At 40.7% G+C, this 24,709-nt stretch overlaps 1 protein-coding gene across 1 annotated transcript in view; it reads left to right on the top strand.

Annotated features, from left to right (window-relative positions):
• The window catches only part of LOC137664373 (ephrin type-B receptor 5), a 76,969-nt gene that overhangs the window by 1,193 nt on the left and 51,067 nt on the right, over positions 1–24,709 (top strand). The window contains exon 2 of the mRNA XM_068402314.1: positions 18,948–19,166. Coding sequence (XP_068258415.1) covers positions 19,073–19,166 — 94 coding nt within the window. The 5' untranslated portion in view covers positions 18,948–19,072. The remainder of the gene's footprint in view (positions 1–18,947; positions 19,167–24,709) is intronic.

Below are 24,709 nucleotides of genomic sequence, written 5' to 3'. Positions count from 1 at the left end.
CTGCCCCAAGCCACTAATGCAAGATTTAGTGACTATTTTTAGGTCTTTCTTCATTCCCAGTATGAAATAATTCCAATGCCAAGGTTCCTTTGGGAGCAGGAAAGGAAGAGATGCTCCACAATCTAATAATATTTTTTCTTTGGTATTACCCGATCTCTGTGCTGAAAAAAAAATCTGTTTTTCTCTAGAAGTTCATTCCCGAAATTCAACACCTTGCACTGCTTCAGTTTGTTTTGCTGGTGTTTTGGCAAGCTGCAGATAACTGCACGTAATTGCATCCTTTCCTTTATTGCCTTTTGCATGTATGTCCTCTTAGCCAAATTACACATGTAGTTTTTAATTCCTTGACATGTATGTGTGCCCTTCTAGCCACTAAACATTTTTTCTTGACTTCTGAGTTCTCTGCTATTTGACTTTATTGTGCTTGTATAGAACTGCAGAGAATTGTTTGTGTGGCCATGTGTTTTGATACTCGGAAATACCATTACTTTGGGGCATTGGAGCTTGTATGAAGCAAGATTGTATCCTCTCTAATTTAATCACCAAAACTCTGCAGAAATGCATGTTTTCCTGCTTTGTTCTGAGGTCCTCAACTCTTCCAAGCTGTTATCTGTGGCAAGAACAGCTTGAGTTATAGAGACTGTTTTTGGAGGGTCTTGGAGGAGAGATCTCTCCTCTCTTTTGCCCAAGGCTGCTACTGTCTTTGCCTTCTGTATTTGACTTGCAGGCTAACCAGTGACACGGTGTAAATGCTTTTTTGGGGGAAAGGCAGCTGGTGGCTCCAAGGAGACAGCTGCTTATTCTCCGGCATGCTCCCATACACTGCCAGCAGATGTGTCTGACAAGAGAACTGATCCCTCAATCCATTGAGAATTGCCTTTATACCTATACAAATTCACTTTGTGCATTTCTCTTTGTGCCCAGGTGCAGATGTCTTCCCCTTCTCCCCTTTGATACTGCATGTGCCATACGCAGAGAATCACTATAGTTTCTCGTCCCTTACCTTGTGTGCCTCCATTAAGATAGAGTTGCTTTGTGGTCAACTCTCCTTCCCTGGATATGTGCGCTGTTATGAGATTTACGCATGCTTTTCCTCTGGCTTCAGGGATGCTTCCCTCTATAGTTCTGCTCCCCCTAAAACCTGCTTTTTGTTGCTATCCATGCATTATGCCTCAGCAGCTCCTGTGCAGAAGGTTCTCCTGAAGTCCCTACAGATGAGTGCAAAGTACTTTTAGAGCACATTTAAGTTGCACAGCTTATTTTATTTCTTGTTTCTGTGGCCATATTGCATATGTTTACTGCACACACAAACAATACAAGATGGAAGAAGTAGAAACTGGTATGTATGGTCAAGCTAGATCCTTATAATGTGATTTAGCCACCAAAAAGGATGGCAATATCATCCAAGAAGGGCGCTATTGTGAAAAAGTGTTTGTTAAGAATGTTCCAGATCAGCTGTTCTCAGTCATAAACGTATAATGATTTTTTCCAAAAAGCTAAAAGACTTGTTTCTATGAAGACGAATGTTGATTAAAGCTTTAGGAGGAAGCTGATGAGCCTCCTATAATTTTGTCATTTTCTTTTATGCTTTTTCTTAAACCTGCTTTAATATTATATTACTATCATATCTTACTGTTTAAAAAAAAGGAAAAGGTGAAGGTTGAGGGCAGCCTTGGTTGTAGTGACCATGAGATGGTAGAGTTCAGGATCTCATGTGGCAGGAACAGAATAGCTATCAGAATCACAACCCTGGACTTCAGGAGGGCCAACTTTGGCCTTTTCAAGCAATTGCTAGGGGAAATCCCATGGGACAGGGTACTAGAAGGTAAGGGGGCTCAAGGTAAGGTACTAGAAGGTAAGGGGGCTCAAGATAGTTGGTTAGCATTCAAGGACTGCTTCTTCCAAGCTCAAGATCAGAGCATCCCAGCAGGTAGGAAGTCAAGGAAGGGTACCAGGAGACCTGCATGGTTAAACAGGGAACTGCTGGGCAAACTCAAGTGGAAGAAGAGGGTGTACAGCTCATGGAAGGAGGGGCTGGCCACTTGGGAGGAATATAAGTCTGTTGTCAGAGGATGTAGGGAGGCAACTAGGAAAGCTAAGGCCTCCTTGGAATTAAACCTTGCAAGAGAGGTCAAGGACAACAGAAAGGGCTTCTTCAAATACATTGCAGGTAAAGCCAACACTAGAGGCAATGTAGGCCCACTGATGAATGAGGTGGGGGCCCTGGAGACAGAGGATAAAAAGAAGGCGGAGTTACTGAATGCCTTCTTTGCCTCTGTCTATACTGCTGGAGGCTGTCCTGAGGAGCCCCGGACCCCTGAGGCCCCAGAAGAAGTCAGGATAGAGGAGGAATCTGTCTTGGTAGATGAGGTCTGGGTCAGGGACCAATTAAGCAATCTGGACATCCATAAATCCATGGGCCCTGATGGGATGCACCCGCAGGTGCTGAGGGAGCTGGCGGAAGTCATTGCTCGGCCACTCTCCATCATCTTTGTTAAGTCATGGGCAACGGGAGAGGTGCCTGAGGACTGGAGGAAAGCGAATGTCACTCCAGTCTTCAAAAAGGGCAAGAAGGAGGTCCCGGGTAACTATAGACCGGTCAGCCTCACCTCCATCCCCGGAAAGATGATGGAACAACTTGTTCTTGGTGCTGTCTCTAGGCGCATCAAGGATAGGGGGATCATTAGGGGCACTCAGCATGGCTTCACCAACGGGAAAGTCATGCTTAACCAACTTGATAGCCTTTTATGAGGATGTAACCCGGTGGATAGATGATGGTAAAGCTGTGGATGTGGTCTATCTTGATTTCAGTAAAGCGTTTGACACGGTCTCCCACAGCATCCTCGCAGCTAAACTGAGGAAGTGTGGTCTGGATGATCGGGTAGTGAGGTGGATTGTGAACTGTCTGAAGGAAAGAAGCCAGAGAGTGGTGGTCAATGGGACAGAGCCCAGTTGGAGGCCTGTGTCTAGCGGAGTCCCTCAAGGGTCGGTACTGGGACCAGTTCTATTCAATATATTCATTAATGACTTGGATGAGGGATTAGAGTGCACTGTCAGCAAGTTCGCTGATGACACAAAACTGGGAGGAGTGGCTGACACACCAGAAGGCTGCGCAGCCATTCAGAGAGACCTAGACAGGCTGGAGAGTTGGGCGGGGAGAAACTTAATGAAATATAACAAGGGCAAGTGTAGAGTCCTGCATCTGGGCAAGAACAACCCCATGTACCAGTACAAGTTGGGGACAGACCTGTTGGAGAGCAGCGTAGGGGAAAGGGACCTGGGGGTCCTAGTGGACAGCAGGATGACCATGAGCCAGCAGTGTGCCCTTGTGGCCAAGAAGGCCAATGGCATCCTGGGGTGGATTAGAAGGGGTGTGGTTAGCAGGTCAAGAGAGGTTCTCCTCCCCTCTACTCTGCCCTGGTGAGGCCGCATCTGGAATATTGTGTCCAGTTCTGGGCACCTCAGTTCAAGAAGAACAGGGGGATTGGACTAGATGATCTTTCGAGGTCCCTTCCAATCCCTAACATTCTGTGATTCTGTGATTCTGTGAAAATTTGTATTTTGTTAGGAAGTTCTGTATCATCTTACAGCAGCAATACAGTTGACGTATTTTTTCTGGCTACTGACTCCACAAATTCAGTTTTCCAACTCTTTGCAACCTTATAATTTAGCTTCTGCCTGTTAAGTCTAGGGCTGGACATCCCTCTTCTCTCCATATTTGCTCTCTTTGGCAACCGTGCAGTGTCATGGACTTCAGGGGGTGTGCACAAGTATAACTTACGTGGATTTTGTAAATAATCCTGTAGATGTTGTAGAGCCACAAACTAGCTCTCTGTCTCAAGTGGTGCCAATTGTGCTATGTAAACAGACCCCAAAAAGGATAAAAACTCCTTAATTACTCATGTCAGCCACGTACTCTGACGTGTGAGCAGCAAATCTGCTGAGTAAGAAAATGCCATTTTATGTTGTCACTCTTCTCGCATTTGATTTATACAAGGAGTTTTAAACTTAAAGAGCTACACTAGTACTTTCTTCTCAGAAGCATGTGTTGTGCTTTCAAGAAATATTCCTCTGCCAACAGGAATATTAAGTCTACTAATAATATATGTGCTGTTTTAAAAAAAAATAAATAGGTGTGTACTTTATGGAGGTACTGGCACGATATTTTATACAGAAGATGCTCTCTTGCCTCCTAAAAAGTCACCATAGCATAGGCTGATGCTCCTGTCATGGAGGTGCTACTTGAAGATTGTTCTTGAGACCACTTCTGAGAAAAGAAGCAGCTTTGGAAGTCAAGGTTTCTAGTTGGTGTTTTCAATTTTCCATGCCTCCAAAGGCCCCCCCTGTGCATTCTGCTACTCAGGGCTTGCTTGTCAAGAAAATTTTTGTTCAAATGTTTCATGTGCACACACACACTCCTGTATACATGCATACATGCACATGCCCATGTATACACACAACAACAGTTAAAGAGGAGAAAAAAAAGTGCTATCCTGGGAGTAGAGAGGATGCTGGGTACTATGAGAACACAGCCTATCCGGTCTGAAAACTATAGCCTTACAAAAGAAGGCTGGATCTTTAAGGTATTGGTTCACCTTAGGATGGAAATTCTTGCCAGCCCAGACCTGTATGTTGAAACATACATGACTTCATTTTCAGACAGGCTTTTTCTTATTTTTTTCTCCCCAAGCTTGCCAAGTAAATGATTCCTCTGCTGATTCTGCAGTTTCCAAGTGTAATTTTTTCTCTGTGCCATGTCTCTGGAAAATATCCAATGTGTCTAAATCATGTAATTAAACCCTAGAAGCTAGAGACTGTGGACTAATGACTCTTTGTAACTTATTTCTGTTTTAGCATACCAATGTTCCTCCAAGTTACTGTAAAGCTTTCAAAGCTCCCTAAATGACCTGATCTCTCTGCCACTTACTGTAAAAGACTCCCATGATATGAATCTGTTTGGCCCAGCTGACCACTTCAGAGGCAGGGTGTAGGATACAGACGCCTGTGTGGAGGCCTTTAGCATCAGGCTTACCACAGATTCTCTCAGATCCTGAGGATGTCTAGAAATGGAAGCAGGGTTCCTTGGCAGCACTCTCTTATCTTCCTAATTATTCTTTAAGAAGGGAGTGGGATGTCACAAGAGGGATATTGTTGCAGAGATATCTGGGCAAGTTTTGAATAATTTCAATTTGGACATTCAAATTTGACTGTTTATAAAATTGTTTGAATTTCCAAATGTTAAGTTTCACTCACAGCTAGGATCAATTTGATTCCAGTAAGCAGAATCTGAAATGCTTTCTGCACCAGGAAGATGTTTGCAATTATTCCTTCTTGGTTTTGAGCCAGGAAGAAGCTGCTGGAAGCACAGCTGGATTGGGATGCTTGCCTGCAGTTGTCTCCCAGATCGTCCCTTCGCTTGCTAATGTCAGTAGGCTTTGAGCTGGTGCCAGAAGCAATGGGAATGCAGATATGTACTGGCATTTTCACTTTTCATTGAGTTTGCTAATCCCATTTGGAGCATGTATTGTTCATAAAGGGGCCACCACATCTGCAGTTGTCACTGCCATCATTATGGTATGAGGAGTGGAATAGTTCTGTTGAAGAATGTTCATTTAATTACTAGTGTAGAGAGGATCTTAGTGGCCTTCTCCTCCTCAAGTGTCTAAGCATGTTAGAAATCAGTAAAGGTGTAGTACAACATGATTTGAGAACAAATTGTGCTGACCGAAGTATAAATCAGTGGTCTTTTCAAATCTAACAAATAGATAGAGGCTTGACAAAAGGAATTTTCTGTACTTTGCATATGTCTTGGTGTTGTGTTCTGCTGGGACATGTATGTGGAGTCAGATGCTGAAGAGTAATTAGTTTTCTTTCAGAGCCTTACTGTAGCACCTTTTTGCTCAGGGCCCCAGGATGAGCACCAGAAAGACATTTGGTGAAATAACGTAAGGGGAATGATGCATGACTTGTGCTCCTTGTTTGAGTCAGAAGTCCTCCTGATGCTAACTGGAAGAATCATGTTGACAATTGCAGGTTTCTCTTGGATAATTTTTCCCATCTTGAATTAGAAGTGGCTCTGGATGGTCTCAGAGAGCTGCAGGTTCCTGCAACTAAGGAAATCAAATTAATGACTTGTTACCTGAAACAAATGGCTTAAAAAATTGTTTCCTAAATATATTATTTTGATTCTGTCTAATGAATTACCCTCAAAAGAGCGTGCGTGGTGACAGGATGTAAAGAAAAGAAATCAGTCTTTGGAAACAGAGTAAAAATTAAAATGTCCAATTCTTTAAAAGAATTAAGCTAGAGTAAGTTTTACTCTCTTTGGTAAAATAACACCTACTGGACAACTCCAATTGAAAGGATCAGAATAGGCTCATTGAATTGTTGTACCTGTCTTACTTCCCTTAACTGATACTCTGTACCATCCCACTGTGTCTAATAGTGTTATAAGAGTTGTGTGGATAGAAATCAGAGTGGGATAGGAAACTTGCCCTAAATCCTCAGAAAGTTCTTTTAAAATTAGTTTTTAGATGATTCTTTTGAAAAAGGCTTTGCTCTTTTTCCCCCCAGATCGTAGCAGATCTGCCCAGTGTTTTCTACTATATTTTCTCTTGTGCCTCTGAACCTGTAGTTTTGAAATTGGACAATCCCTGACTTTATGGCACTAATGCAAACAAACATGGGCTATTTGTATTTGACTGTGTGAACTTCTCTGGCATGGCACTGATGAACTGGGAGCTCAGTGGAGAGCAACAGAAGTGATTAGGAGAATTTTTGACATGCTATTAAAAAGAACTATCTTAATGATGACTGAAAAAGGTTTGTTCTAGAGTATCTGTAGTACCTGGGAGACTGTTGACAGGATCCTAGGCAATGTGGCTAAAGTAAAAGGGCTGGCTTAAATTGCCCAAAGTAGATGATTTCAGGTTCAGTATTAAGGCATGTTTTCTTCCAGCAAGGGTCTGAGCAGATTGTAGGAAGTTGTGGAAGCCCTATTCCTTATGTCATTTAAAAATATAACTAGGAAAGCTTAAAGGAATATACGGACAGAAATCCTGCAGTTGACTGGGTACTGTAGGCCAGATGTTGTCTAAATAAAGATGCCCATCCCTGTCTTTTAGTTTCTATTATTCCAGTCTCACCAGCAACTGGGGAAGGGATTACCTTCCTGACAGACAAATGCATCTTGGATCTTCTGTGTTACAACCAAGACTGGTTAGTATCCAAGGAAAAGAAGTTACATGTTGTACTTGCTCCATTTTAAGTGTAATCCTTTGGTTTTGAAGTTCACGTGGCTGTAACAAGAGCAGTGAGCCCCAGCATCCACACTGAAATGTAAATAAGCCTCTGAGACACAGAGGAGGCAGGATGAGCTGTGAGATTTATATGTTATTTCTTTCATCTCTGACACGAAAAATAATAAGAACATGCATTAGAAAGAGATGCTATAAGCCTGAAACATCTTTCTACTGTAACCCGATTGTCCTTCCCTTTTCCTCTTACGAGTTTTTCTGTTCTGCTGAACTATTAGCGGCACATAATGTTCTGTTTTCCTGCGAGTGGAAGCAACAAACTCGAAATGCAGGATGGAGGAAGAGGGAAGGACCTGAGAATGGAATTGGCTGCTCTGCAGGCTTTATAGTGGCAAGTTCAAATTTTTGGTGGGACTCTCTAACCTGCTTTCACTACACGTGGGCTCCCTATGATGCTTCACTGAACTCAGCTAATTGTTCCACCCAGTCATTCCCTTTCAGGTCATCTCTTTCTTCTTTGCAGCCTTGATCTCACTTCTTTTCTTCAAGCTACCTTTTCTGCCTCATTGCTCTCCCAGCTGTCTCCTAGACAAAAGCCAATTTTGGGCAATCTGATTCCCAAAATCAAAGTGAGAGCCTGGTCTAAGCCTTGAACCAGTATGAATCGTTAATGTCGTAAAAGAAAATCAGTATTAAAGACCAAGTCAGATGTTTCTGAAGTTGAATAGGACCCTTATATTATCTGTTCTTGTTGCTCAGTTCAGTCATTTTAACAGTGAGACCAAGGTACTATGAGGGAAGGAGACTGAGTCTGAATGAAGATTATGGATTTGGAGACTGGAACTGAAGAGAGCAAAACTGGAGAAGTCATCGATTTTCTTAAAGTTTTCCCAAAATAAGTTCTAGGTCTCATAGTTCCTGTCTCTGTGTTCTTAATGTGCCTTGAGAGATCGCTACCAAGGTAACCCCCTAGTTGCTTGTTACTGCACAGTGCAGTAGAATGGTTATGGGCAGACTATAGTTAGTGTTGGTGTGCAGTTCTGTGGAGTATGATCAGTGCAGTGCAGGATTACTTTGTAGTGTTTTAGTGCCTAATGGGAACATGAGGCTCAAAGTAATGGTAGAATGGACAGAATTCCCATCTAGGCAAACAGTGGTCATACAAGGATGAAAACTGTATGGTAGAACGCTTCTCTGAATTCTCTCTCTCCCTAATAGCTTCCTAGTTCTGTGCATATATTTCCACATCAAACACTCTAATTTACATGCTGGAGGTAAAGCTTGTGTATTGTATAGCCTGTTGGTGCAGTCAGCAAAATTTAAGGGAATCAACTTGACTGAATATAATTACTACTCCCACTTCCTTTCAGGGAATACGTTATGTAACAGGCCTCTGTTAGGGCAACCTCGTGAACTTGAAAACTGATATTTGCAATAGGTGTGGGGGTATAACTGCATGGAAGCTAGCTGATAATCAAACTGCATGGACTGGGGCTGGGGGAGGAGGTTTGGACAGCAAGATCAGGGCAACTAACAAGTTAGTAAAGTGATTGTGCTTCAGTGCTTTTCTGCCTTGTTGTTTTACAAAGAAGCATTCTTTCTTTGCTTTTCTTAATAGAGATAAAAACAGTGATGATAAATATTGCTAATAATTAAATAGTTTTAAAAATAAAAGTAGCCTCTATCTGCAAATGCATGCAGTCAACAATTTGAGAACCAAGCTCTGTGACAGCCCAAGGCTGTGAAACTGATTAACATGGAAAAATAATAGTTATAATTAACCCTTAAATCATGAAGCACATTCTCTGAAAACCCAAGTTGCCTCCTTCTAGCCAGAAAGGAGGTTAATAAAAAGAGCAGCACTTAAATGAAGATTTTGTAATATTATTAGTTCTTTCTCTAGTCTGTTTTGAAATGTCAGTTTCTCTCATGGAATGAAAGGCAATTTCAAAATGCATGGAATTCCCGTAGAAGAGGAACATTATCTTTTAACTGACTGTCAGTGCTGCCACTGTCTCCTAATGGACAGCATAAGTTTGGATGCTGTGAATATGAATAGCCTGCATTTTCTGCTTATGCTAAATATTCCTTACTGTAAAACCCTCATGAAGTCAAAAGCAAAATTAGAGATGAAGACAGTAAGTATATTTTTACAAAAAAATGAAGATTCTTTACTGCAGCTGAAGAAAATCTTAATCCTTACTAAAGGGCTTTGCAAGATTTTGTCCACAAAGAACAGTTTAAGAAAAGTATTCTCAGTTTGGTTTTTGCCCTCCATTGTATGTTTTGAGTGTTTGTGCATAGATCTTGGTTCATGTATTTCTAGACATGCCATGTAAGGCTACATTCTTAGTTTAAAATGGGAAACAGCATTAGTATAAAATATCCCTTTTCTTAGGCTTATCTGTAAGCCACTCTCACTTTCCCCCCGCCCAACCCTTCAGGCCCTTGATTGCTTTTCCAGCGTCCTGACAGTGCCTTTAAGGCCCTTTTGCAGCTCTGTGCTTGGTTTGTCTATGCAGATTTGCAGATGCTCTCACAGACTTGGTCAGCAAATGTCAAGGTTATTTGTCTGTTTTGTGGCGTTGCTTGTCTGGCCGTTGCTAACACTGTGCTTGGCCTCTTTATCGTTTTCCATCCATCAGCAATCAGAACTTGGTATCTAATAAAACTTTAATTTCAGACGAAAAAGAAGCAAGATCAGCATTGCTGAGTAGATGAGAACATGATTTTAGGGACATACCCTTTACGTCAGACGTCCTTGGTTTAACTACTGTTTGTGAAAAAGATTTATTTCCCTTCCCTTTTTTTAATGCCAGAATAGTATGCATCTTTTTCCTTGGTGTTTTCAAACTTGTTCTATCATAAAATTGCTGTGAAATTTGAAGTGTTTAAGTAAACTTAGCTATTGCCAGTTGTACCAGAAAAGGAAACGTCAATTTTCAAAGGATTTTCACTACCACAGAATTTTTTCACCTAGAAGTTAATAATGTGGCCATCTTCAGGGAAACTGAAGTCAAATGCCCTAAACATAAAATTCTGAGATTAGAATTTTGGAAATGCAACCTTTTATACAGTGCTTGAGAAAGGTTTGCTACTATGCCCTAGAGCTTGTAAATTACCTATTTTTTTCCTCTGTGAAGCCTTATGTCTTCCTTTTGCACTGATAAAACTATCCTTGATAAAGGTAAATCATACTTGAAGTTGAAAACATCATGTTTATTTCCACATAGATAAAAGCATATTGCTAGGATCTGTGCACAGTTCTACCGAGAAAAGTTTCCTGAGAAATTGGAGTAAAATTGATAAGAGCACAGTGAAACCATATCCAGTAGGTACAGCTGTTATCTTCTCTTTCCATCAAAGAAGATAAATCTGATGGTCAGCTGCTGATTCTTTTTCTCCCTATTCTTTCTGCAGTCTCCTTTATTTACTGTATGAAAATTCAAAGGGAGTAATTTCTGTATCATTCCAATACCTATTATTTTTAGGAGAGTTTCTATCAGGCAAGTGATGGATAACATATACAACAATGTATGTCTTCACATTTTTCATTCTATAAACTTATTAATACGCTAGAGCTGAGATTTTACTTCAAGGTATTAAGTAAGAAACTTGAGTATAATTACCAATGTTTCTTTGAAGAGTACACAAATCACTACAAAAATTGTCAATTAAGTCAAATTTGTGACGTGGGAAGAGATTTTAGTCAGGAGCTTTGTTGTACTTCATATGCATGTAGTTGAAGTACCTAATAAGCAGGTGAAGGAAAGAATCTGTATCTGTAATTAAAAAAAATATTTTTTAAATTGCAATAGTTTCAAGAGATCAGTGTCCATCTTGTTAGACATAGCAGAAACATAATAGGGAGGCACTGAGAGAGTCTGTGGAAACACAGGGCAGCAGTGAATGAATTTTGGTTAGGAAGATAAACCAGGGTCACAAGCAAAGCTATGAGGCTTCTCTAGACAAGTGTCATGGCAGAAAAGAGAGATTTAAAGGAAAGCACGGTGGTTATCTAAAGAAATGCTAACATGGCCACCTCTGTTGGTTGGAAGACAGCACAGAGGTTCAGAATCTCCTCAGATACCTTTAGGCTGCACTTAAGGAGTCATCTGGAGGAGGCTGTTTATCTGTCCATAGCTTCTTTTTTTAATTAGTGCAGATCTTTGATACCTACTGAGGATGATTCAGCTCAGTCCACTGACTGAAGAGGTTGTTTAAGTGATTATGCTTCTAATTTGGGCACCCTATCCGAGCCTCAAGGGCTTAATAAAAATTCATGAAAATAAGCATCTCTTCCCTTTAAGGGCTATGGAAGTTCTTAACTTGGATCCCACTAGGAAATGTATAATCAGAGCATGGAAGATCAGCTTCAAGATTCCTGGTGTTTCCATGGTAAGCAAGGAAATAAATCCTTTTCTTTACAGAGCATTCAAAATCAACCTTTGGATTGTAAACTTAAAGAATCCCAAAAGGGACAGACACAACCCTATTTAGATAATCTGTAAGAAACAAATGATCAAGCCAGCTACATTAAATCTTTTATGAAGTATATTGTTGAGGAAGAATTCCTTTAAGCTTAGTTATGCATTAGCATCTAGAGCTCATTTTTCTCAAAATTAAATTAATAAACTGAACAGACCATAAAAACTCCACAAGGCTTTGTTACAAATTCCACTCGCCCCTCAGATATTTTTAAATTATTTTGGAGTAATTCAAAATAATCTCAAATAGTAACAGAAGATAAAAAGATATACAGCAACTATTGAAATTATTTATGTATTTAATTAAACATTTCTCTGTGATGCTATATGTGCCTCAGTGATAAATTGTGATAATTTTTTTTAAGAAAACCACCTTAACTTCATAATATTAAAACCCTGTAGGGGAAAGGGACCTGGGGGTCCTAGTGGACAGCAGGATGACCATGAGCCAGCAGTGTGCCCTTGTGGCCAAGAAGGCCAATGGCATCCTGGGGTGTATTAGAAGGGGTGTGGTCAGCAGGTCAAGAGAGGTTCTCCTCCCCCTCTACTCTGCCCTGGTGAGGCCGCATCTGGAATATTGTGTCCAGTTCTGGGGCCCTCAGTTCAAGAAGGACAGGGAACTGCTAGAGAGAGTCCAGCGCAGAGCCACGAAGATGATTAAGGGAGTGGAACATCTCCCTTATGAGGAGAGGCTGAGGGAGCTGGGTCTCTTTAGCTTAGAGAAGAGGAGACTGAGGGGTGACCTCATTAATGTTTATAAATATGTAAAGGGCAAGTGTCATGAGGATGGAGCCAGGCTCTTCTCAGTGGCATCCCTTGACTGGACAAGGGGCAATGGGTGCAAGCTGGAACACAGGAGGTTCCACATAAATATGAGGAAAAACTTCTTTACAGTGAGGGTAACCGAACACTGGAACAGGCTGCCCAGAGAGGTTGTGGAGTCTCCTTCTCTGGAGACATTCAAAACCCGCCTGGATGCGTTCCTGTGTGATATGGTCTAGGTAATCCTACTCTGGCGGGGGGATTGGACTAGATGATCTTTCGAGGTCCCTTCCAATCCCTAACATTCTGTGATTCTGTGATTCTGTGAAACTATGTGTTTCTCCCCCTCCATTCACTTCCTGTTTGGGGTGTAGAAAGATTTCTGTGAATAGCACTTACTGTAATTATTGTCTAAGAAGGAAGGTAGGCAGTATTATGTCATGCTCAAAGTGTTGCACACACATTGAGTGACTGCTTTTTACAACAACATTGTGAGATTTATCCTAGTGACATCTGTGACCATAGCTTCAAGGGCACCTCAGTGGCAAAGGAGCAATTATAGTAGGAGAGAACTGGGGGGAGAAGAGGGGAGAAGGCCTCTTACTTGATGTATAACACTACCATGGTTCCCTATTTATCATGAATGAGCAGAAGTATTAATTTGACATTTGGTACTCTGCCTAAATGTGGTGAATCAGTGTGCAGCACAAATTAATTGGAATAGTAGTTTATTGACTCTTGCAGATGTTGTACTTATTTATCTTTTTAATCTTCTCACTGAGAGATAACATTAAGCTGTTACGAGTCATAGTGCAAAATGTGCAAGAGGAGGAAAGACTGTGCCTGCAAAGGTGCAGCATTTTCTCTGCCCTGAAGAATTTTTGAGGTGCATTTATTTTGCATCTAGATGCTTTGTGTGAGGAAGAAGTATGACAAATATGAGGGAAATCTGTTGAATCAAGTGTAGCAGAGGGAAGCTATACCCGTATAATGATTTCTACTGTGAAATAGGCCTAGAGGAGTCAGTTAACAATGAAGGAGGAAGAAGCATTGTTCCAGTGGGAGGAAACAAGATGATTTGGAAAAGTTCTTGGGACAGTTAAGAAGAATAGAAAGAGTAAAAATCTGGCATTGTTACGATTTCAGCTTCTATTAGTAGAACAATTTAAAATACATAAAAGTACTTTGTTACACAGGGATAGGTATCTTTTCAAATCTGTTGGACATTCAAAACAGGGATTAGATAAATTCATAAAGAGATACTAAAGGGAATGGATTTGGGTATACTCTCTAGCAACCCTGGTCTTGTACTTGTGGTTCCCGGAGAAATTCTAAAAGAGTGAACCACAGAGAAGTTAGGCTTGCAAGCTGTCTCTAACTAGCACCTTTTCCTGGCACTGGAGACACAGAAAACTTGGATTCGATGGATGTTGATCTGCTTCCGTGTTCTTTCTTGTGTTTTGAAATGTAGTTCGCACTAAAGCATGAAGAATTGTTATTCTCTTGACTGCACATTCAAAAACACAAGTGTTCTGCCAATAAGGAAGGCTCTCAGGAGTTCTTGATTAAGAACTGACAATTGTTATATTGTGTTGGCAGCCCCATTTTTTCCATATGCCTCCATGCCTCCTGGGAATGAGATACTTGGACCAATATTAGAGTTGGGATTTCTACAGAGTATTGCAGGATGGAGCGTCCTCTCTGCAGTGGATCAAGCTCCTGTCAGCTTTTAGGGAATAGAAGATTGGAACTGACCTTAGATCTCCTGTAGGAATTGGGGGCTATGGGACTAATAGTTCTTCCTGCTGCCTCTGGTTTGCTCTAATTTCACAAAACAGCTACATTCCATTCATGGAGAGGAAGAACCTGTCAGGCCCTCATCTTTTCTCCAGGAGGCTTGTGCAGTGCCTGAACAATCCTAGCCTTTTTTTTTAATCCTGAAGGCATGCCTGAATTCCTCCTGCAGAACCCAGACAGGTACCTGGTTCAGCTGAATGCTTAATTGCTATTTGATGTCAGATTCTTCAGGTGGTATCATCTGTCAGAGGAGAATAGATTCAATGTGTATTACTTTCTGATCTGTGGCTATGTATTGTCTGCATACTAAGCTAGAACATGCTTCAGCGACGGTCTGTCTAAAGATCTATGGGTGGAATCAAAAGGATTAGAAAGCAAGGGGTTTTCTTAGGTCCAGAAGAACCTGTGGACAGCAGAGAATTAATACAGTTTATCTAGTTCTCTCTGTTCTTGATCAGTCTCAGAGTGCCAGGCAAACCCAGAAGAAAAAAAGCAGTCCATTCTAAGGAGATCCCTCTTAGGTTTGTCATGTGCATGACCACCTCCATCAAGACATATGCCATTGGGGTACTCCAAAATAAGTGACTACACAAACGTAGGAGCAAATCTGCTTCCCTTCTAATAAAAACACATGCACTGATGGAAGAGAATTTTGAATCAATGCTGGCCTGTTTAGCAACACTAGGGCCCTGTGGCTCTTCAGATGTTGTCATTGACAGTGCTTGAAATGTGAGGGGATCCTTTATTTACATAAGGAAACTGCTGCAGAGATACTGGCTGTATGAAATGTTTCATGTTTGCCACAGTTTAGATACAGGATGGGCACACAGCAGCCCCCTTTGTGACAGAAATCTCACAAGCATGGGCCTGTACAAGTGTCAGTTGTCCTAGTACCCGTGGGAGCACCATTGCTGTCTGTCCTCTAGCACTGAGCATCATTTGCCTGGAGACTGTACTAAAGTGTTGCCACTTCAAGACTGAGTTTGGAAAAAGTGAGAAATTATAGCACTGTCTCTGATGAGAAGAAACAGGCTGTAAACAGTGCCAGTTAAGCCAGGCATACTTTGTTTCACATTCAAGGCTTTCCAGCTGAAATGGTTTGTGTTTGCAGTCTTGTGTGCAAGAAGCTTTGAGATGCTGGGCAAGAGCTGACTCTCTTCTGTTGAAATATACAACAGAAGAGAGCAAGGGAGAGTCTGGCTATATATAAGGAAGAAAAAAAAAATCACCAGTAGTGGTTCAGCCCTGGAACAGATGCCCAAAGAAGCTGAGGAATCTCCATCCTTGGAGATATTCAAAACTTGCCTTGACAAGCTTCCTGAAGAAGTCTTCTCCCTCGCTGGTTGTTCAGCTAAGAAACCAGGATTCTTGAAAATACTAGTGATGATTGTATTCGTCTCTCTTATGGGGATCTTGAACATAATTAAATTTTGGTAATCCAGATACCACAGTGATGGTGCCAAAGTAAACAATCATGATAGCATTGGTGAATAATGTAAGTAGATAACCTGGAGACTTCCATCTACCATCTCTTAGAGCTTGATACTAAAGCAAAGGCAATATATAACTTGTCTTTTCCGTCTGCTTGGGATCTTCACTGTTTGATAGAGTTGAATAATTAAAAGACATTTGAATCCTCAGGAACTGTCATACTTTTCAGATGCTTTATGATTTTCAGGACTTCTAAGGAGTTGGAGATCATTCCACTAGCCAAGGAAGTATGTGCTCAGAAATGGTTTAGAATCCTTTATGGAAGGATTATTACAAGAAGGATTGACAGCTGGTACATGGGTAGCAAGTTCTATGTAGCTGGAAGAGAGAGAAGACAAGAAGGGGTATTTAAGGAAGTTTTTTGAAAGATCCTGTGCAAGGAAGGTGTATTACTTTGCAGTTGGCTTTGGAGGAGAATGGGTGATAGTGGATTCTGTAGCAAGGAGAGGTAATCTATCTGAAAGTGGTTTTAGAAAAAGTAACAAGCTGAGAAGGCCATGGAAAGGTGCTTGTGTGGACAAGAGAAGAGGGTAGTTTAAAAGTTGTGATGGTTTGAGGTTTCTATTTAAGTAGTTTGGTATAGGGAAGAAATAGTAGGAGAACTTAAGAATGAAAGATGTCTTTGGGTATAGTCAAATTCTGCACACATTGAGTGCTGGGGGGAAGGGCAGGGCAGTGGTTAGCAATTTAGAGGCTTGGTACTCTTTAATTCAGAGAGGCTAGTGCTTCCCTCCTACTCTCCTTTAAATGCTCCCATAATGTTCTCCTCTACCCTTCATTGTGGAGTAAGCATTTTTCATTGAGGTGTGGAAGAGGCAGAATCAAAAAAAAAAAAAGACGATTTATCTTTTTAAACTGCTAAATCAAAACCAGCTTTTTGGTTTAGCCACAGCTTATTTCAGGGAAAAATAATTTTCCAGTGTAATCCAGACAAAGGCTCTGTGATGCCTCATGAAGAGCAGTGCAACATTGCTGGGATACAGAGTCTGCCAGGGTAAGCTGAACAGATGTTGCAAGGGAAATGTGCAGGTAGGGAGGAAAGGAGAACAATTGTTTTCCTTGGAGGCAAAAATGATTTTGTGTCTGATGCTTGGTAGGAGGGTTTTTTTAGTTTTATCTGTTTTGTGGTAGCAAAGTGATTTCCTCACATTTTACCTAGTAATTTCAAGACTTTGGCCTGAGATCCAGCAGCCAGAGCATATTTGGGTTCTGTTTCCTGCTCTGCCACTCCTAAGTTATATGACATTGAGAAAGTCTGAATTGTGGGCTGTTTCCAAACCTTCTGTAAATGAATGCAGTCCCATTGACTGAAATTAAAGTTTTCTTCAGTTTATTTGACCTCTATTTCTTCATTTATTTGCCTTCAAAATAAATGTTTAAAGGTCCCCATCTCTCAGGAGTTGTCTGGCGTATAAAAAAGGCTTTTAGATGTTATAATGTTATAGATTGACTGGCAGTGCAAATGTTGAGTATTTATGTCTCCATGTAGAGTAGTCATGCAGGCTTGATTCTGGTGTACCCCATCTTGTTTTTGGTGACTCAGGCAGTAGTCTTCAGCCCTGTTCCTGGAGAACACTGCTATGTACTTGGATAGGTCTTTCTGTAAAGAAGGGTTTTCTGATCATTCAGCCTGGAATTTTCTCCTTTTTACAGTTTCATCCAGTGGTGTTTTTCTTCTGTGGTGTATATATGCTTCACAAACTAATATGCAGTACCTGTATTACAGCCATCTTCCCATTTAATCTTCATTTTTCCTCAGTTATATTTAACTGATTTTATTTTTCTCTTTCCTCATAAATCAGGAATCAAAGTTTTTGCTTCTTCCTGAGGTCCCTTTAGTTTTCTTACATTTTAGTGATGCCCAGGGTGCCTTTGGTTCATCTGTGTTTGGCGCTCTAGGTTCTCATTAGGGGCAACGTAAAAGAGAACTATTCCATCCTGTCCAGTAATTTTCCCCCCACTTTAGAAAAGCAAATCGGATTGCACTCCATTGCCTTTTCTCATACTCCCCAGGCTGCTTTTTTCTCTGCTACGCTGAACTTACTCAAATCCCTCATTGCTGGGTTTTCAGATAATTGCAGTGCGGCTGCTGCCCCTTTTAATTACAACTCTTCTCTCCCCTATTTCAGCCAGGTTATGGAGCCATTTCTTTATATTGCCTGAGACATTTTTCTTTCTCCTTAGCTACGCTTCACTGTCTCACTGAAGATATTGAAGTGTTTTTAATGCTCTGCACAAAGAGCACCTAAAGAAACAAAACATACTGGCTTTTTGCATGTAACCTACATATTAACATGATATTTCTCTGGTGCGCTGAGAATTGGGCAGATAGAGCCAGAAGTACCTTGCTTAACAAAATTATTGTGCTGAATTGATCTAATACAGTGCTGGGTTAGGCTACACGCCGCTCCCTGACTGTGAGATAAGCCTTTATGTCAGGTTCTTAACGGTGGTGGAGGAGTTTGGTTTTGTTTGGATTTTTTCCCACTTAAGATAATAGATCTGGACTTCTGTGCTTTTCCTGGCTGTAATGCAGGCTCCATGTTTGACCTGAAACATCACAACATTTGCTTCCTCACCTACGACACATTAATGGGAATAATACTGTCCAGCTACCGTAGTGTTGTACAGTCATATGCTTAAAGGGACAGATATGTGCACCTGAAATGCAGTTACAAGTGTGTCAGCAGTGCAGATTTGTATTGTCATAAATGGCAAAAACTCTCTTGTCATGGCTACTGCCCTGCAGAATCCTGAAAAGGCAAAGTGTAATTATAAGAGACAAAATTTGGAAAGCATACAGGGGAAAGGGAATGGAGACCTTCCAAGGGACATTGCCAAAGATGCAAAGGGTCAGGACTTAAGTATGAATACTGACTATATTGTAGAACAGATTAACATTGATCTGGGAACTCCACTTTCACTGGTGCCATGAATGTCTCAAAATCTGTGTGTACTGTCAGCGTACAAAACAACTGGGACTGAAGTCTTGAGGGGTGGAAGGTGTGGGTATATGGTAAATACTGGGTCTGTGCTACCCTTTTTCACCTATATCTCAAACTAGTAAATGATGGAGTGGGTGTATAAAAACTGCCAGTTCTCTATTATTGTGACCTGATTTCTGTTTCTACCTTCTTTTTTTTTTCTTAACCAGTATTTCTGTGTAAAGGCCTCTGTGCTTTGATTTGGGAAGATACTAGAACGCTCCAAGAAATCTCTGACCATTTCAAGGGAGTCGTGTGTGTTTTTTGGAGATGGTGGTATCTACAGAGAATCTTCATGGACTCTAATGCTGGCATCAGTGCAAGAAGAGTGGCAGAAATGGGTTGGTTCTGGATGGTTTGCTTCTTTCATCTAGTCACCTCGCTAGAAGGTAAGAAAAGATTTCATATAATGCAACAACTTAACAAAGTTTTCTCTAGAGGGGGAAAAAAAAAGTGTGCTCTCCAGTATGCTTATTCTAGTCCAGATGAGCATTGAGCACATGTCTTTCTGTTTGATGGTTGATCACTATATCGTGAGACGTAAAAAGATATTAGTATTGTTTCTAGTGGGACAGGCAAACCCTCTTATGAACGACCATTAATGAAATTTCCAGAAGCTATGTCAGAAGTGACAGTCTTAAAGAATAAGCCTCTTGCCCGGGGAATAAGCCCCTTGTTTATGCTTTGCATGTGTTTGATTCTTGTGTTCCTGTTCTTGCACCATGCTTTTTTTGTGAAACAATCTCTCGATGTTTATGCTGTTCTACAAGGCAGCATCCACTTGGCTGAAATCAGGAATTTTTGTCTCTGCTATCTGAACAATTTGCCTTATATAATAGACATGGAGAGAATGCTTTGCATTAACAAGAAGAGGCAGTTTGTGTTGAGCCAGCAGAGGAGAGGAGGGAAGGAGCAGTGAAAACATGATAGAAAAAAGGTGGGCAGGGGAAAAGAGAGGCCAAGAAAATGGGAGAAGAAAGAACAGATGATAGGAGGGAGGGTGTCTAAAATACATCTCGCCTCTAACTGAAGAGGATTGACTGAGTGGGAAAATCAATCAAGGTAATTTTTCTTCCAAGTGTTTCTCAGGCATTTGAATTAGATTTAAAAAGTCTGAATGTAAACCACTTTTTGTCTCAAACTAAGCTTTGTTTGCAATTTTCTAACATAGGAAAAATAATATTGATAAAACCTTAATGTTAATGGTTAAGAAAAGAAGGAGAAGCTGTAGAGAGGGGAAGAAAAGTAGCCAAAATATTCAAACCATCTTTCTATGCATTATGAAGAGAGCAAATACTTTTTATGCAGAATGCTTTTCAACTATAAGGAAAGCAGTATCCTTTTACAGGACCTAGTGGGACTTTAAACCCCTTCATGACTCAGAAGTTCTCACAAGCAATTGAAAATGTTTTTATTGTTATTGTTGTTGTTTTTAATGCATAAAAAGGAATCATTAGGCTGAATTTATTTGATACAGATCTAGTATTTGGACACACTGATTTCGCTAGGAATGAACATATCTGTACAAAATTTTCCAGACAATTTTTAGACTAGGAAAAAAATGGCATGGGAAGCAGAAGGGAAAACTGTTTGGGAAACAGAAGACATTTGTAAACTTATTATTTCAGCTTTATAAAAGCAAAAGAAGATTGCACAAAAGTTTTCATTAAGATTGCATTTCTCAATGTTTATGGCTCTGCAAGAGTTTTTGAGGTTTCTGTTCAGGGAAAATTATTTTGGAGCTACATGCTGGGTGAAAAAAATAGATTTTTTTTTTTACTTTTTCTCAAAAATACATAAAGAAATACACAGAAATTTTATTTCTGTGAGTATCTATATATGTATGTAATTACTGTCTACCGTTTATCATTTAACATTTTTGTAGGTTAACCCTTCTGATTGTAAAAGTTAGTGAAGCACAGAATTTAAGAACTCCTGATGGGCTACAGTCAAAATAGCTGAGAGCAAGTAATAACTTGCTAATGCAATAGCTCTTACTAGGGCACAGAGTTGAATTTTTTGTGGAATATTGGGTTTGGTTTGACTGATTCATAAATGTTTACAGCTGTAAACACAAGCAGAGTTCATTTTGCAGAGATTATTAAATATGTTTCAAAGTAATGATGTGTTCTGCATGTGAGTGACTGCATTTGTTTTACAACAAACTCTCCAGCCTGCAGAATGGCTGGACAACCTTTCTAAATGTCTTCCGAAAGTTCAAGATATAGAGAAAATAATTTTTCTGCTTTGGTAGAAACTTTTTGCATTAAAAGTGTCTCCTTGGCAAAAGGGAATATGCAAGAAAATGATTGTGAGGTCAGACATTCTTATTTCATTTTTTCCCCTATCCTTTCTTTTAATTGGTTGTCATCTTGGGTTATTGAAAATAATGTATTGAATGCTCAAATTAGCTTGACTTTGACACAGAGAAAAACCATACTTTCCTCAAAGGTAATCTTCAGAGAAAAAATACCATTGTATTTGTTTTATTATATACAAAGAAAGGTTTAAATGGATGTTATTTTACTTAAAAAAAAAAGGAAAATTAACTTTTTACTTCATTTGTTTTTGATTCACACGAGTTATTAAAATCATAGCAAAGATTTTCTGTTATGTTCTTCCCAGTTCTTTCCTAACACTTCCCTGCATGCCAAAACCTTTGCCACATGCTTGGAAAGCCCAGGGCAGGGGAATCTCCTGTTGTGGACATTCAGAAGGTGAATGGGTCTGGGCTGGATGTGTAGCTTGTTTGTAAGGGGAGGGGTGTCTGGGTTATCCCATGGATCAGTCTCAGCACCACCCCTTGATTTGTTTTCTCCCATAATAGATTACCCTGTAGTCCCTCTGCTAGGACATCCCCATTCCCAGGTATGTACCATAGCCCTATGTTGAAACTGTTCACAAGATGCAGGCTAGCTCTTGCTGTTTGGAGGCCAGTAGGGCAGTAGAGGCTATTCATGCAGCAACTAATACTGTTTAAATTCAAAGCTAATTAAAGCTTCAAAGAAAAGGAACAGCATTCTTGTAATATATGGTATCTGGGACTTTCAGTATGTGCTTCAGTGAAATCTTGGAAGAACCAAGCTCACTGTTTAATGTTTATGAAACAAAAAACAAGCAGGAAAACATAGATAAACTTTAAAAATTACACTGTATTGTCATCAAAAGTAGCCAGTTTGATGGCAGTGGCAGTTGGGTAAGTTCTAGACTCAATAGTGGGTGTTTGCAGAATGAATCTGTTAAGCTGTGGAAGAACACATGTTATATTGTATTACAGGAAAGCTGTAGATAATCATTTAATTTGATCGCATATGCAAAGTTGAAACTTAAGCATTTAATGTCGGGTTTTTTTATTTCCTGATGTCTGCATTTCCTGACATCAGCAGAGGAATTGTGAAACATGCTAAACCAGGCAGTTTCCCTAGAGCTTTAACAAATGAGTAGGGGAGGTAAACAGAAAAATACATGGTCATTCATAAAGCTTAAACACTGTGCTACCTTGTAAATAGCTGTGTATATGAGTACAGAAGTAATATGGGAACATTCATTGCAGGAATGACTTCACAATATAGATTTATCCAAGAAAAAAATCAAACTAATTTGTCTCATATAGATTGGTTTTGTATATATTCTCTTACATTAGGAGGCATATTTTATAACTCTGTAGCTTATTTTTTCATGTTAAGTCAGAGCTGAACTGTAAAAAAGACATTTTTTGTTAAGAAATAACAGCGGTCTTTGCATTGAGTAGTTACGAACAAGTGGGATTTTTTTGCTATTTTTGTTTGTTTTTTTGCTTGTTTCATCAACTCATTCTTGAAAAATAAAATACTTGTTACAGTTGCATATGTCACTAGCCATTGATGTATTATTTACTTCACCACAATACCCATTTAGTTTTGGAAGAAGTTTTAGTGTATTTAAGGCTTCCCAAAGGTTTCACTGTATTCTGTCTCCAAGGGATAGCCCACATATAGCCCACAAATATATAAATATATTTGTTCAGTTGTGTGATAAAAGGCTCATCTCCCAACACTCAAAGGAGCACAGAGGAACAATGAAAGGCAGGGGAACCCGAATAACCTAATAGAGAAATAAACATCCTGACCCAGCTTCTCCCAGGGCTATCATCGCAGAAGTGTGATCAGCCCACAGAGTGGAAATGGAATCCGTTAAGTCAATGGAAGTACTCTCTGGGACACCTTGCAGATAGAGGGGAGTTACTGCCAACAGGGATATGTGACTTATTACGGGATGTAAGGAAGATCATTTGGGGCTTCTACAAAACTTACAGTGGGTTGTTTAGGGGAGGAACCATAGGTGGGGAAAGAGAGGGATCAAGGTGGTTTTGGGGAGGATCAAGTGTGAGAAAATAGAGAGATAAGGGACCAGTCATGGGTAAACAGGCTGCTGGTCAGTACGCCTGTCAGGCCTTGATGTGCACCTGATCACCACAGTCTATCCTATCTTTTTATTAAATTCAATTTTTCACTAGTTACCTGGGTGACAGGAATTTATTTTGTGTGTGTGTGTACGGACATTTAAATGCCAGCAACTGGAGTTGAACCACAGGTCACAGGGGTCCCTGTGTCGGTGCTGCCAGCAACTGGAGAGCCTGGAATGGGTAAAAATCAAGTGCCAGGAACTCAAGTTGGACCACAGGTCATAGGATCTGTGCATCTGTGATGCCAGCAACTGGAGTGAGCTTATATGAGTGAGTCTGTGATCTCTAGCAAATATCAAGCCAGACTAACTGGTTAGTACAGTAAGTGGGCTAGGAAGCCAGGGAGATACCAGAGAGTCTGGGGGATGAATGAGACACCTGTTTGTGTGTGTGTCTGTGAGCGAGACAGCTGGAAGAGCTATCTACTGAGAGGATCAGGAGGTCCAGGCCAACGACTGGGGAGACAATAAGTTCTGGGGTTCTTTGAGAGTCCTGTCTGTATATTGTGTATCTCTGTGCAACCGGAGACAAGACGATCCAAGGACCAGATCCTGGGTAGGCTGAGTGCCTAAAGCCAGTTACTGTAGGAATCCATAAAGTGTGTTCCTGTGCATGTGTTTGTATGTGTAAGTGGAGTTCTGTGGAGTGGGGCAGCACTACAGCAACTGGCTGCGAGCCTTCGGGGCTCACATGTCCAAGCACCAGCAACCTAGAACAAGAATCCAGGGCCAGCTACTGGGTAGACTGCATGCCTAAGACCAGTTAGTAGAGGATCCATTGTGTGCCTGTGTGTCTGTGTGAAGGGATGTATCAGTGAGTGAGGAAGTCTGAATACTAGGAACAGGAGTGGGGCTGCAAACTTCAGGTGCTTACATGCACAGGTGCCAGCAAATGGGGAGGACACAGATCCTGATCTCAGCTACTGGAGACTGAATGTTTAAGGACAATTATTGCAGGAATCCATATTGTATATAAATGCATATATATTTCCCACTAACAGACCTTCATCCTGACCAGCCAGAAAGGGGAGCAGGATGAGGCCATTGGTGGTGCTGTTTCTGTTTGCATGACTGGTGAGTGTTTCTGTCTGTATTGATCTTCGTGGCTGGCCATTTGTATACGTGCAATGGCTACATGTGTTTGTGTGTGTGCCTATTGGGAATACCCACTCAATCTTGCTATTGGTTGGACCTGCAGACTTGGAGCTGCAGCAGCCTTGCTTTTGTGAGCTTACTGGATTTGGAAACCCCTAACAATATTTTTGCACAAGCCCAGAGAATGCTTTCTCCTTCCAGCCCTCTTAGAGAGCGTTCGCAGTCTTCCTACTTGTTCATGTTCAAGGCGTGGTCATACAAGGCAGAATAAGCCCAGTAATATTTCCATTCTTTTCAAGAAGTCTGTAAGCCAGAGAGTTTTGCTGCTTGGGACATTCAGCTGCCCAGCAAAGCAAACTCTCTGAATGTTACCTTTTACCCTAATGCCCTTTGC

The sequence above is a fragment of the Nyctibius grandis genome, chromosome 5 (genome assembly GCF_013368605.1).
Source record: "Nyctibius grandis isolate bNycGra1 chromosome 5, bNycGra1.pri, whole genome shotgun sequence".
NCBI lineage: Eukaryota > Metazoa > Chordata > Aves > Nyctibiiformes > Nyctibiidae > Nyctibius > Nyctibius grandis.
The sequence above is the reverse complement of the archived record's forward strand: the minus strand, read 5'-3'. Positions and strand labels throughout refer to the sequence as shown.